The sequence below is a fragment of the Artibeus jamaicensis genome, unplaced genomic scaffold (assembly GCF_021234435.1).
Source record: "Artibeus jamaicensis isolate MK-2021 breed Jamaican fruit bat unplaced genomic scaffold, CSHL_Jam_final contig_465, whole genome shotgun sequence".
Classification (NCBI taxonomy): domain Eukaryota; kingdom Metazoa; phylum Chordata; class Mammalia; order Chiroptera; family Phyllostomidae; genus Artibeus; species Artibeus jamaicensis.
Window position 1 is genome coordinate 40,761,223 of NW_026521843.1, and position 14,079 is coordinate 40,775,301.

Below are 14,079 nucleotides of genomic sequence, written 5' to 3' on the forward strand. Positions count from 1 at the left end.
TAATTATTATTAAAGATTTAATGTCCCTAATCTTAAATTATACTAAATAAGTAAAATTCTATTTTCATAACTCTTATTTATTAAATATTTTAATTATGTAACATTGGTTACACAAAAAAGGTCATAAAATCAAATAAGTTCTAGATGTATTATTTAACAAATTATAAAAATCTGTAAACTATTAGAAACCATACTTACAAGTTAGATGAGAGAAATACATAAGAAATCAACAGTGGAACAAATGTCATTTTGAAATGCTGTAATATGCACATAAATTAGGTCTCCATCCAGAAATTTCATATTTCATTATCACAGTCACTCCAATGACATAATCTTATTACTTAAATAAGAAATGCTAAATTCAAGACTTCTGGCCAAGATGGAGGCAGAGATGCAACCACTATGCCTCCTCACACAACCAAAATTAAGGACAACAAAGATTTAGAAACAAAAACACAACCAGAACAGACAGAAAATTGAAATGTACAGAAATCTGACAACCATTTAACCAGGCAGGTAAGAGGGGCTGGGTCAGCGGCCAGTGGAGAGGGATTGCAGCAGAAAAAGGCAGTGGCAGCCAGACCCAGGAATGCAGGCAGCGTGGGGCCGACCTCAGTCACACATTCATGTGCAGATAAACTAGGCAAAAAGAGGCAGCAAGATATACTGCTCAGCCCAGGGCCCCAGCGACGGGAAATAAAGCCTAAAAGCACTGATTGAAAAGGTGCCAGCTTCTGGGAAGCTGCAGAGGGAACTGAAATCCCAGAAGCACAGAACAAGCACCATTGCTCCCTATCTGACCCTGCTTCCACATACAGCATCACAACCCAGCTACTGGGTTGCCCCACCCTGGTGAACACCTAAGGCTCCGCCCCTCACTACATAACAGGCATGACCAGACCAAAACATTATGGCTCACACAGAACAGATCAAAGCCCAAGAGCCAACACATCTAAGTGACAAAGAGATAGCCAACCTATCAAATGCACAGTTCAAAGCACTGATGATGGCAATGCTCACAGAACTGGTTGACTTTAGTCACAAATTAGATGAAAAAATGAAGGCTATACTAAGTGAAATAAAGGGAAATGCACAGGAAACCAATAGTGATGGAAAGGAAACTGGCACTCAAATCAATGGAGTGGACCAGAAGGAAGAAAGAAACAACCAAACAGAAAAGAATGAAGAAACAAGAATTCAAAAAATTAAGGAGAGGCTTAGGAACCTCCAGGGCATCTTTAAATGCTCCAACATCTGAATTATAGGGGTACCAGAAAGGGAAGAGAAACAGCCACTAGTGGAAAACTTATTTGAACATGTAATAAAAGAGAACTTCCCCAATCTGGCAAAGGAAATAAACTTCCAGAAAGTCCAGGAAGCTCAGAGAGTCCCAAAGAAGTTAGACCCAAAGAGGAACACACCAAGGCACATCATAATTATCCAAGATAAAAATGAAGGAGAGAATTCTAGAAGCAGCAAGAGATAAGGGGACAGTCACCTACAAAGGAGGTCCCATCAGACTGTCAGCTGATTTCTCAAAAGAGACCTTACAGGCAAGAAGGAGTATTCCGAGTCATGAAATCCAAAGACCTATAACCAAGATGGCTCTATCCAGCAAAGCTTTCATTTAGAATGGAAGGGCAGATAAAGTGCTTCTCAGATAAGATCAAATTCAAGGAGGTCATCATCACCAAGCCCTTATTATATGAAATGCTAAAGGGACTTATCTAAGAAAAAGAAGATAAAAAAGATGAACAGTGAAAGGACAGCAAACTCACAGTTAGTAACAACCACACCTAAAACAAAAGCAAACTAAGAGGACAGCTAGATCAGGAGCAGAACCACACAAATGAAGATCACATGGAGGGTTAGCAACACAGGAGTGGGAGGAGGAGAAGGGGGCAAAGGTACAGAGAATAAGTAGCATAGATGGTGGGGAGAAAATAGGAGGAGAACAACAGTAGTGTGAGAAATATAGAAGCTAAAGAACTTACGACACATGGACATGAACTAAAAGGGGGAAGGTGAGTGGGAGGGGGTGTGCAGGGTGGAGGGGAATGAAGGGGGGAGAAATGAGACAACTGTAATGGCATAATCAATAAAATATTTTTTAAAAAAGAAATGCTAAATTCATTTCCATAAGTACAGTTAATAAAGAATTCTGCTGATACACGATTGACATTTTTTATGTTATTTCAAACCTAAATAATTATAATTCATGTGTACAAAATTCTATGGTTAATGTAAGAGTTGCTGTGGAAATTGGTTAATAGGTGATTTTTACATGGTTCTTTGGGAATTCAGTTTGTAGGTACTTGCAAAGAAACAGCATTTTTAAAATGTTGGGGGAGGAAGCGTAAGAGATGAGTCTGAAGCTATACAGTGACCAGACTGTGGGCAGCCTGAATGTCAGAAAAGTTTGGTAATGATCTGGATGGAAGTCATTGAATGATTTTGTGGAGAGGAGAAGCTAATGACCAGATTTTCATTTTAGGGTTCTTTTAGCAATCCTGTGTACTGCATATTGAACTATGTGATTTCACAATATTCTAGTCCCAAAGCACTTGAGCAGTCAGTCAATATAACTAACTCAATCAGGAGTTTTTATTGCTATGTTACAAATCAAAAGGCTGGTTATAGATGAACTGCCCAAATTACTTTGCCAACAAAAGACAGCTATCCAGCCTGAGCCCTGATCCATATAAACCAGCAGCTTACAGAGTCAGAAAGCCTACTAATTCAATTTCTAATAATCTTCAAATGGAAATTTTTAAGTTTCTCAAAATTAGTTTCAAAAAATTACACTAAATTCATTGAAGTTTAAAGTAAAGGTTTTCTAAAGATTCAGTTTGCTCAATATACCTTTACTGTTCTTTACTATTTTGTATTAATATTGGCAAAAAAAAAAATGAACACTCTGCTTCATTACTGTTGCAGTGCCCTTTGTAATGATGAAAGTGCACATGGCAAAATGGCTGGGTTAGGGGAAGGTGAAATATAATAAGTTACTCACAGACTAAAATGCTATGTAGATAAAAATTCAAGTACATCTATTAACAGCTATCCATCCTTTTCTAATAGGACAGATTTTGTAACAGAGTCCTTGAAGTACTACTACGAGGCGGAGTCTGAGGGACTTTGGTCACAGACAATGAAAAGGAAAAAAAAAGTCTTGTTCTTTACATCTTAGAGTAAGGAACCCATAACTCGAGAACGCATGGACCTCTGTCATCCCTTCTTTGACTTCCACAACAGAACCATTGCCTCCACACTTCAAAGAACTCTGTTCCCACTGAACAAATGAAAAATGTGCCATAACTCAATATGCTTTACCAGAGAGTAGCAAATGTACAACTCTATTTTACAGTCTGAAGGAATAAGGAAGTTATACCAAAATAGTCCAGATAACATCTCTGCTCTACAGTTTTATTCTCTTAGATTCCAGGCAACAAGGTGGACTAGAGGATTGGAAAGATACTCTGGTGTACCCTAGGAAAATATAAAACGCATCTCCAAAGAGCACCACTCCGTCTTTATCTTTTTTTACCAAAGAAGTAATGCTTGTTTGAGGCTGCACCTCTGGTTCCACTAGCAAAGTAAGCAACAACCCTGTAGCCAATGCTATAAATAATAACCAAGTTTCAGACCTGTATTCATTTTTTGGCACTTAATTGTTGGGACTGTCTTTCTGAGGATGATTCATCTATGTTCTCCACTCCCCTCTCTTAAGAATCCCATCCCTGCTCTTTAAGCCCACAGGCTTGTGGCTGTGGCAGGAGCTCTTTTGTAACTTAGGGTTTCTTTCTCTTTTAATAGATAACTTGAATTTCCTGCCACCCAAAAATGCTAAAGATGTATGTCATTTGTGGTTTAATTTCTGCTCCTTTTAGATCTTATGTATTTTATAGAGGATATGTGGTGATGCTCAGATTCAGAAGGCCATGATTATCCTAGACCTCTGCTTCAATAATAATAATTAAAGGAGGACACAGACTATGAAGAACCCTTAGAATTTTAACAGGATTTAAAAAGAATGCATGTTGTATAGTTGTAGCAAAGCTATGGAATAGAGTAAATTTAAGAAAATATCTCAAAAATAATTTGACAGCCTTGTAGAATAGGATACCTTATGAAATCATTGAATAATAGACCAGGAAAGGTTGGTTGAGTTCAAATCTTAGAAGGCTCAGAATAGTAGACTGAAAAAACTGGAGTTTAGCCCTGGCTGGTATAGCTCAGTGGATTGAGTGTGGGCCTGCAAACTAAAGGATTGCAGTTCGATTCTCAGTCAGGGCATATGCCTGGGTTGCAGGCCAGTTCCCAGAGGGGGACACACAAGAGGCAACCATACACTCATATTTCTCTCCCTCTCCCCCCCGCCAAAAATAAATGAATAAAATCTTTAAAAAAAAACCCTGGAGTTTCCTTTTTATGCAGTGAAGAATCTAAATGGGCTAAGGGGCAAGTTTCTTGTTTGCTTTGTACTATAATTTGTTTTAGTGAGGTAATTACAATTTATAGATAATCTACTTTGTGCCAGATGCAATTTACTAAATTATTTCATTTATTCCTTATAAAAATTAATAAGGTAAATAATTGAAACTTATTAGAGAGGTAAATACTGAAAGAAGTTCAAAACACTAGATTCATAATCTAAATCCAGGTCTGTATGATTCTTAAGCCCATGTGCTTTCCAATAATACCATACTGCCTTCATAATGTAATAAGAGTAAGAAATTAACAATCATAAGGGCAGATTGAGGAAAAGAAGTCTGGTTAAAAGAACTAGAACAGTGTTTACGGGAATGTCAGCTTGTGAAAAGACATGAAACACATTTTACTATTGCGATTAACTAGAGATTGAAGACAGTACAAGGTTAAGAGTCAAGAATATGAATTATAGAAAAGATTGTTTCACTGTTCATAAAATGTGTTTATAAAATGAATTATAGAAACACTAGCTCCGCTATTTGTAAAATGTGTGCCCTGGGGCAAGTTATTTATCTCACAGCTTAAATGTTTCATTATTAAAATGAGACTGCCTACATCAAATGGGTTGTTTGATATCCTGAGGTTAATATTTAAATGGTATCTGGCACATAATATCAATGAACACTAGCTATTTTTACCATCAACATCATCATCATTTATGTTTGAGATTAAAAAAATACAAAAAAGGTCCAAGTCTCCAAATTTTAGGTGACTGGGAAGATGAAGGTACTCTCTAGGATATGTCCTAGAGACATAAAGCCTGAAGAAAAAAAAGTGTTTTGTGGGAAAAAATAAGTAAATTCATTTCTGGAGGTGAAAAAAAAGTATGCCTTAAAGGTCTCTGACTTTTCTGAACACTTCTCCAATCTGCTCAGCTTCCATCTATGTGGAAGTTTCCCACGTGTCTATCTTCTCAGTAAATACTGTGCTACTACTTCTCATACTCACTGACATGCTGATACTGGCACTGAGATGGTTTCCTCAATTTGGCCATCAGTCCCCACCAACTGACTCAACGCATTTTTATATGTTTACATCTGGGCAGGCATCTCCTTACAAGAAGTGTTAAACACAGCACTATCACTGACCAATTTCTACAGTCTTATCCAAAGTCACTTCAACATATATAGAGAATATTTTTAATGATGAAATATTAACACTTCACATCATCGGTTTTTAAACTTTCCAGACATGTCCTAAACTTTTTAATACTAGTATCCAATTATAATAATAAAAAAATGTTGAAATTAATTAATTTGTATGGAAATAAATATTTAAACATCTTAGAATTAAAGCCTTGATACATTAAGACAGGATATAGACAATTTCTGCAGAAAAACTTACTTTTAGTTCCTGAAAGCAATGACTTTGAACACAATGCATTAGTGAAGGTTAATCAAATCACATTATATAGCCTACATTTCTGTAAAGTTGAACATTATAAAAATAACATAAAATTCTTCAACTTAAAAAAAGACCCTTTCTCTTAAAATTCTTACAACTGAAATTTTTATATTTATTTACTATATAAAAAGTACAAACACTAGAAAATTATCTTCCAGAGAACAGACTTAAATTAACTAACTTCAGAGATACTTACAGTGCATGTTTTTGCCTTCCTTCTCTTACAGATTGAATATAGTATACCAAATTATCAAAGAAAAGCTTCATCATGTTCAGTTCTTTTTCTGCCCACCTGAACCAATTGAAAGAAAAAAATAATTTTAAAGCCATAGGTAAGAGAATAAATCTATTACAGGACAGGAAAAATGTTTTAAATCTCCAAATTCAAAATCTTTTAATTGCCAAACCTACAAGTTGTATTTATATTTGAATTGTGAAAAGATATAAAACAATGCACTTTTATTTTTATGAATTTAAAGTATCAATGTCATTTTTTAATCTCAAAATACTTCATTCCTGTAAAAGGGATAAAATGTCTGGCAGAGTGCTGAAAATAAATGACTAACATGATTTTACTGGGTTGGCCAAAAAGTTCATTTGGTATTTTCCCCCCATAAGATGGCCCTAGTAGTACTTAGTTCTCATTAACTTTACTCAAAACAATTTTGTTGGACTGTATTGTGAGAGCTGTTATATATCAGCATGCATTTTTTAAAAACATCAAAAACTGGTGGATTTTTGTGTGGCCATTTTAACATTGAAGATGGAAGAAAATACGTGGTATTTCCAGCATATTATGCTCTGTTATTTCAAGAAAGGTAAAAACACAACTGAATTGCAAATAAAGATTTGTGCAGTGTATGGAGAAGGTGCTGTGACTGATGGAATGTATCCAAAGTGGTCTGCAAAGTTTCATGCTAGAGATTTCTCCATGAACAGTGCTCCATAGTCAGGTACACCAGTTGAAGTTGATAGTGATCAAATCTAGATGCTGATAACAATCAACCTTATACCACACGGGAAATAGCCAACATACCCAAAATATCCAAATCAATAAAGTTATTGGTGAAAATGAAAAATGTGTCTTTTATTTTATGGGGAAAAAATGAAATAGGACTCATGGTATTCTTGTACTTAAAGGATGCTAAATGTTTTCCTTCATCCTTGTGTTTAGCATCTCAAGGACCTTCCTGGCATTCACAAATACAATAGTTACTAGAGTCATATTGTAATATTAACTGAAAAGGACTAAGATGCACCTCTATTATTCTTTTAAAAGAATAATAGAGGTCACAACATTAAATAGATCTTTGAAAGAGTAAATAAGCAAGGGTTATAACTCAGAAGAACTTCATCCTATTTAGAACTACAGACTTCCAAGTTTTTTTTTTAAATGTTATTCATTTTAAAAAACAAGTATAAGTGCTCTCACTATCTCATCTTAGATTTGAGATATTAGGTAAAAAGGCATCCAACTTGACTTCAAAAATGAATTCCTCAACAGGTCTAATTTTTCCTAAAATTTAAATGTCTCAAATCTCTCTCAAAAGTCTATTTTGAATAAAGCAAGTAATACATTCTTATAGATTCAATGAGGTACCTGTGGCAGCTTTCTCTATTATATTACCAAAAACTGAATCAATTCTATAAAGTACTATCCTTGAAAGAACTCCTTAACATTCGTTAATCATGATTTCTACATAAAGGTAAAAGAGTTTAGCGTGGTATTCAGATAATCTCTACATAATGTAATAACTAAAACCAATTTCTAGTAAAATAAAAGACACCCCGGAGTGTTTATTTTAGTGTGGATCTTCTTCAGGAGTTGCTATGGCCAGATATACTAAAATCTTTACCCTAAAATTAGTGCATTATTTGCTAAAATATTTTTCTCTGACTACAATGAATATGAAAAGTTAGATTTTCCTGCTGATGGAGATATGATTTCTATGGGACTAACTAGAAGATTTAGAGGTCTAAAAAAATCTAAAAATAATATCCGATTCACACAAAAATCAAATTTTCCTAGTACATACAAAATAAAAGCAAGTAAGTTATTCAAAACCTTGTTTGATAACTATGATTTTTTTTAAATCTTTAAATTAAATACATTTCTTTTATTTACTTACATTGTAATCCAATGTGTATCATAACTACTCCCAAACTGCTGAAAAGTACCAAACAGTTTTGGAAGAAGCCGAAGTGAAATTACTACTGATCTGAAACAATAAAAACAGGTATTTAAAGAATAAAATAATTTTAACTACTATCAGTAATTCTGGCTTTTTACAGAAATGTAATTATTTAAAATCTTATATAAAAAAGAATTTAATGAAATTTACATTTATATTTCTCATACATATATTAAAAATCTTTCTTCTGAAGTACAAATTTATTTTATATACTGGAGCAAGAAATCAAAATTTACAATACCAATCTAAGTCTTTTAAACTAAAATAAACTATAAATATCAGAGTATAAAAGCAAGTGAAGAACATTTAAAAATAAACCTTTTTCATAAAGTATATATTCTTTAACAAGTCATGGGGACTTCTGAGAATTTAATCCAGGAAAACTGGAAGGAGAAGCTTAGGTAAGTTATCTAGAGTGGGTTTCTCAAAGTTTAATGTACATTGGATTCACCTGAGGGAATCTTGTTAAAATGCAAATTGTTATTCAATAGGACTCAAGTACGTTCAGAAATTTTGCATTTATAACAAGACCACAAGTGATAAGATAAACTGCTGGTTAGTGGACTACATTCTGAAAAGCAATAATGTAGAGAACATTTTTTTCACACTATACAAATTACAATTTTCTCTCTAATTCTCATTTAATATGATCTGCTTCCAAGTTGAGAATCCACTGCATTAGGAGCCATGTTAATAATGAAAGCACACAATATATACCAACTATGACAAGCAAAAATGGGATAGGAAACCACTCACATGCAAACAAATCTGAATATGCCTATGCTATCAAAGGAAGAAGTGTATGTAAGATACTAACATACAAATCCCAGAAGTCTTACTAGGCAAGTAGGTTGGCCCCATGAGTCTCAAAAGAATGTCAAACTAATAAGATATTGATTTTTTTTAAGCTCAGAAGCCAATATGGCTTCTTGAAAGAATTTTTATTTTATTTTTACAGATGTTATTTATTTATTTTTAGAGGAAGGACAAGGAAAGAAGAGAGGGAAAGAAATATCAATGTGTGGTTGCCTCTCACACACCCTGTACTGGGGACCTGGCCAGCAACCCAAGAATGTGCCCTCACTGGGAATCGAACTGGTGACCCTTGAGCTCAATCCACTGAACTACAGCAGCCAGGACTGAAAGAAATTTTAAAATATCTTATTTATTTATTTTCAGAGAGAGGGGAAGGGAAGGAGAGAGGGAGAGAAATATCAATGTGTGGTTGCCTCTCATGTGTCCCCCACTGGGAACTGGCCTGCAACCTAGGCATGTGTCCTGACTGGGAATAGAACCTCGATCCTTTGCTTCATAGGCCCGCGCTAAATCCACTGAGCTACACCAGCCAGGGCTGAAAGAAATTTTAGAAAGAGCAAAGTTGGTACCCTAACCACAAGTCTAGTGTACAAGTTAAGTCCCTCAAAATTCCTACTCTTTGAGAAGAGTACCAGGGATATCAGAATAAGGGGCTGAGAGGAAAACAGTGGCTGAATACAGCAGCAGAATTTAAAGAGAAAACTTCCTGCTTATGAATTAAATCCAAAGTATTTAAACTGGACTACAAATCCTTGTGTGATATGTCCTTATTCTTCCTCTTGGTCTAACTTAATTGCCTTCCAATCTTTTCTTTTTGCAATCCTTTCAAATCACACAAGCACATTCCAGAGCCTCTGCTACTGCCTCTATTTGGAGATGCTCTGTACCTAAACATCTACCTACAAGACTCCTCTCACTTTATTCATGTTTGAAAAATGCTTATGGCACACCAATGTGCCATAGCACATCTGTTGAAGTCACTGACCTTACTTTACAAGCATAAAATCAGTAAGAGATATCACACAAAAAAAGAAAAAATATAGAAAAAGTTCATTTAAAATCACAAGAGCATATTTGAAAATTGTTTGCCTAGTGTAATTTCAATAATGGTTTTCTAATACAAAGAAATAAATACTAGAAAGAGATACATTTATTATTTTCTTTAAGAAGAAACTAAGGCACTCTTGCCAGTCAGGCTCAGTTGGCTGGATTATCATCCCGTGACCAGAACCCTTTCAATTCCTGGTCATTGCATGCACTTGGGTTGCTGGCTCGGTCCCAGTCGGGGTGCCAATTAAAGGCAACCAATTGTGTTTCTCTCTCACATCCATGTTTCTCTCCCTCTCTCTCTAAAATCAATAAGCATGTCCTCTAGTGAGACTTTATTTTTATTTTTTTTAAAGGAGCCTCCTATACTTCTGTAGGTCTTAAAAAAAAAAGAGAAGAAATTATGGCAAATTTTATAGCAGGCCATAATTACATGTTTTCTGCAAATTTTATTAAATTATCTGTTTGCAGTCAATGATGTTAAGAATCTGGATTGTTTAAAACTACTCTCCAAATCTCCTACAATAAACATGTTTTCATTTTATAAAATATAATGTAGAAGAAAGCATAATAGGACATTAGAAAATAGGAAGCCAGGTGGTGAATGGACACTGGTTGAGTGGTTAATGGTGTGGATCATTTAAAAGAAGAGTCAAACTATGGCCAGGTGGCTCAAGTTGTTGGAAGTATTGTCCTATGCACCAAAGACTGCAGGTTTGATCCCTGATCAGGGCACATATCCAGATTACAGGTTTGATCCCTGGTCAGGTCAATGTTTCTCTCACACATCAATGTGGGGGGAAAAAAAAGAAAAACCAAAAATAAAAATGTGAAAAGAATGTGGAAATGAGACCCATCTTCCCTCTACTCTGATCCCAGGTGGAATACTTTTTTTTACAATTTTTTATAGACTCACTGAATTATCAAGAAATGATTAAATACTGGATCATAAAACATTTAAAAAATCTTTCCTAAGATTATCAGAAAAATTCTGAATTTTTACCTTAAAAAAATTTCAATAGAGAAGCCACATATTTTAAGTGTTATAAATTCAAAGATACTTTATAATAAATGACTAAATTCAAATTCAAAGTGATCCCCAAACACTGCAATATTATATTTAAACTGATAGATTTAAAAGGAAAAATGATATAAAGTATGTAATTATAGACTAAAAATTAATAACATACAAAATGAGGAAGATAATTTATTTGCTTCGACACACTAGTATTTCAATATTAACTGAAATTCAGCTTTGATAGCTGAATGCTTACAAAACTAAATATAAAAATGTTATATTCAAACTTGTATTTCAAAAACTCTTTCAAGAATTAAACTTTTAAAATACCAAAACTACAATCCTGGGCAACAACATGTTTAAGTCAAAAAGGGTCAATGACCAAGAGTAACAAGATACTAATTTTAGACTTAAGAAAAATTCCACTACTCTAAACTTCCCTAGTTGTTTGCCCGAGTATAAGAACTTTTGTTGTTCCCAGAAGTTTATTAATTACTAGGCCAGAGATTTTTCAACTTATGTGCCACAGTACAGGAATAAGACTCAAGAATTTTTAAAACCTGCAATACCTGATGAGTTAGGGGCACTAAGGCTCTTTTCTTTTAGATTGCCAAATTAAAAAATGACAACAGCCAACAGACAAATAGCTGTCCAATGAGAATGAATCAAAATTACATCTATATTTTTGTCAAATCAGCAAAAATACATTTATTTGGTGTGTGGCAAAATTTTAGTAATTAGTTTGTATGTGCCATGACATGAGATGAAAAGGAGGTTGAAAATCACTATGCTAGACAATTATGTTGACTTAGTAGAATGAATACATTTGCCGGTGGTCTTCACAAAGTCATGTTTGAACAATTTTTTCATAATGCAGGACTTCATATTTTAAGAACACTGATGTGTTCTTCAAAATGCTACTTATTCAGCCTCATAAATTATAATACAAGGGTGGGCAAAAGTAGGTTTACAGTTATAAAACAGAGTTTATTTTTGTGTTACTAGTTATTTACTAATTATTATATTATGTCTTTTTCCATATGAACTGTTTGTACCAAGAGTTAACAAGAAGTCCTTTATATAATATAGTCATATGGAGGAAAAAAACATAAAAAAGAAAGTATAAAGTACCATCTATTTTTAAATTATCTGAACCTTTATTTATATACAGGATCCCTGACACATGCAATCACTTCACTCAAGAAAGTGTTTGTACACAAAGGAAAAAAATTGAGCGCATGAGTTCAAGTACCTACAGGGAATCAATGCCCACCCCCCAACAAAAAGCACATTGTATAGATTCCCGGAGTCTCAATTCAACTCTTGGGAAGCAGAATTTGAGGGGTGCAAGGTACCAGATGTAGACTGCTTTCTGGTAAACACAGAAACTAAATGGACTTGACTGTTACCCAACCCTACTCACTGGACAGCAATCTTACCTCACTCGTCCTTGGTACAAACATTAAGCCGACAAGTAACAGACTTTTTATTGTGAAAGCTACTTTCTGTCTCATGCTCCCACGTTATGACAACATTCTGCAAACATATTGTACTATGTTTCTATAATTTTAAACTTCCTGCATTGCCAAAATATTATATGCCTTATAAACCAATCTGCCTAGGGATAAATGTGCACAAGGCGCATGTTGCATATAGCAGAAAAAGACAATGCAGGCATTTTAAAAAATGTATTTACAATGGGTACATATAAATCACAGACTTATGAGCAACTTATGGAAGACTATAATTTTCTTTTTAAAATCTGTTTCCTAAGAGGTAATGAGTCCAAGTTATTGTTTAAAAAAAAAAAAGGCTACCTTCATTCTTTAAAATATGTTGTAACTGACCATAGAAAAGCAAAAACAAACAACGTTCAGAGGTCTTGTAAACCATGGTAAGTGAGAAACTAGAAAGAGAAAGGTTAGCATAGAGAAAATAAAAAGAAACAGAGAACCTCTGTAAGCACATAAAAATTAATATCATTAAGTAGACCTCTGTGATTTTTTGTGAAATGTCAGGAAAATGGTAAATGAATTAAGGTTACAATACCTTATTTGTTTAACATAAGGAAAAGCTTTCCTATTAATACTAGCACTGGCTGGTGTGGTTCAGTGGATTGAGGGCCGGCCTGCAAACCAAAGGGTCATTGGTTTGATTCCCAGTCAGGGCATATTATGTCTGGGGTGCAGGCCAGGTCCCCAGTTGGGGGGGTGCAAGAGGCAACCACACAGTGATGTTTCTCTCCCTGTCTTTCTCCCTCCCTTCCCCTCTCTCTAAAAATAAATAAATAAAATCTTTAAAAAACATATTAGCACACTTGTGCAACTTTCCTCTCTTACTGTGATGGGAAACTAAGGGAGCTAGGTTCTACGGAAGAATTCTTGTGTTTAGAATAGGATTTCTAAACTCTGATGTCACTACTGACATTCTAGGCCATGTAATTCATTGTTGTGCAGGAGAGCTATCCTCTGTATGGAGGGATGTTTAGTAGCAACCCTAGCCTGTAATAGCACTTCCAATGCTACTCATTGGCACAACATTCAAAAGTATCTCCAGACACAGACACTGTCTGGGAGGAAAATCATCCTTATTGAAAACCACTGGTTTATCAGGAAACCCAGATTAGTGATGATTAAAATGTTTGAGCCTATTTTTTGATTTGCAATGATAACTTCAGTATGTTTAGCTGGTATACACAGCATGTGTTACACATGTCATTGGCTGAAGAATGTCACGGGACTGATGTCTTTTATAATAAGACTAGCATGATAGAGCAACCCTCTCAGGAGTAAAGTTCAAGGGCAAAACTAACTTTAATACAATAGCTATGTTCATTAGCTATTCAAAAATATCACAAAGTAACCAACTAAAGTACGGGAGTGATCACCTCAAACAAATGAAAAATGTTTCATTTTCAGGTAATTTGGGGGGGGTGGACATATTCAATCTTAATAAAAAATCCAGATTAACAATTTTCATTTTATATACAGATTTCTCCTTTTGTCCCTTTGAAGTTTACTTATAAGATAAATATATGCTCTTGGTGGAAAAAATGGGAAACAGAAAAGCCTAAAGAAGAAAAAACTAACTTATTCCTAGAAGAAAATAACC

At 34.6% G+C, this 14,079-nt stretch overlaps 1 protein-coding gene across 3 annotated transcripts in view; it reads right to left on the reverse strand.

The window, feature by feature from the left end:
* The window catches only part of USP34 (ubiquitin specific peptidase 34), a 246,758-nt gene that overhangs the window by 129,285 nt on the left and 103,394 nt on the right, over nucleotides 1-14,079 (reverse strand). For all 3 annotated transcript variants that reach the window (XM_053666842.1, XM_053666843.1, XM_053666841.1), the window contains 2 exons: nucleotides 8,025-8,114; nucleotides 6,092-6,187 (listed from right to left, as the gene is read on the reverse strand). In XM_053666842.1, the coding sequence (XP_053522817.1) occupies nucleotides 6,092-6,187; nucleotides 8,025-8,114 (186 nt within the window). The remainder of the gene's footprint in view (nucleotides 1-6,091; nucleotides 6,188-8,024; nucleotides 8,115-14,079) is intronic.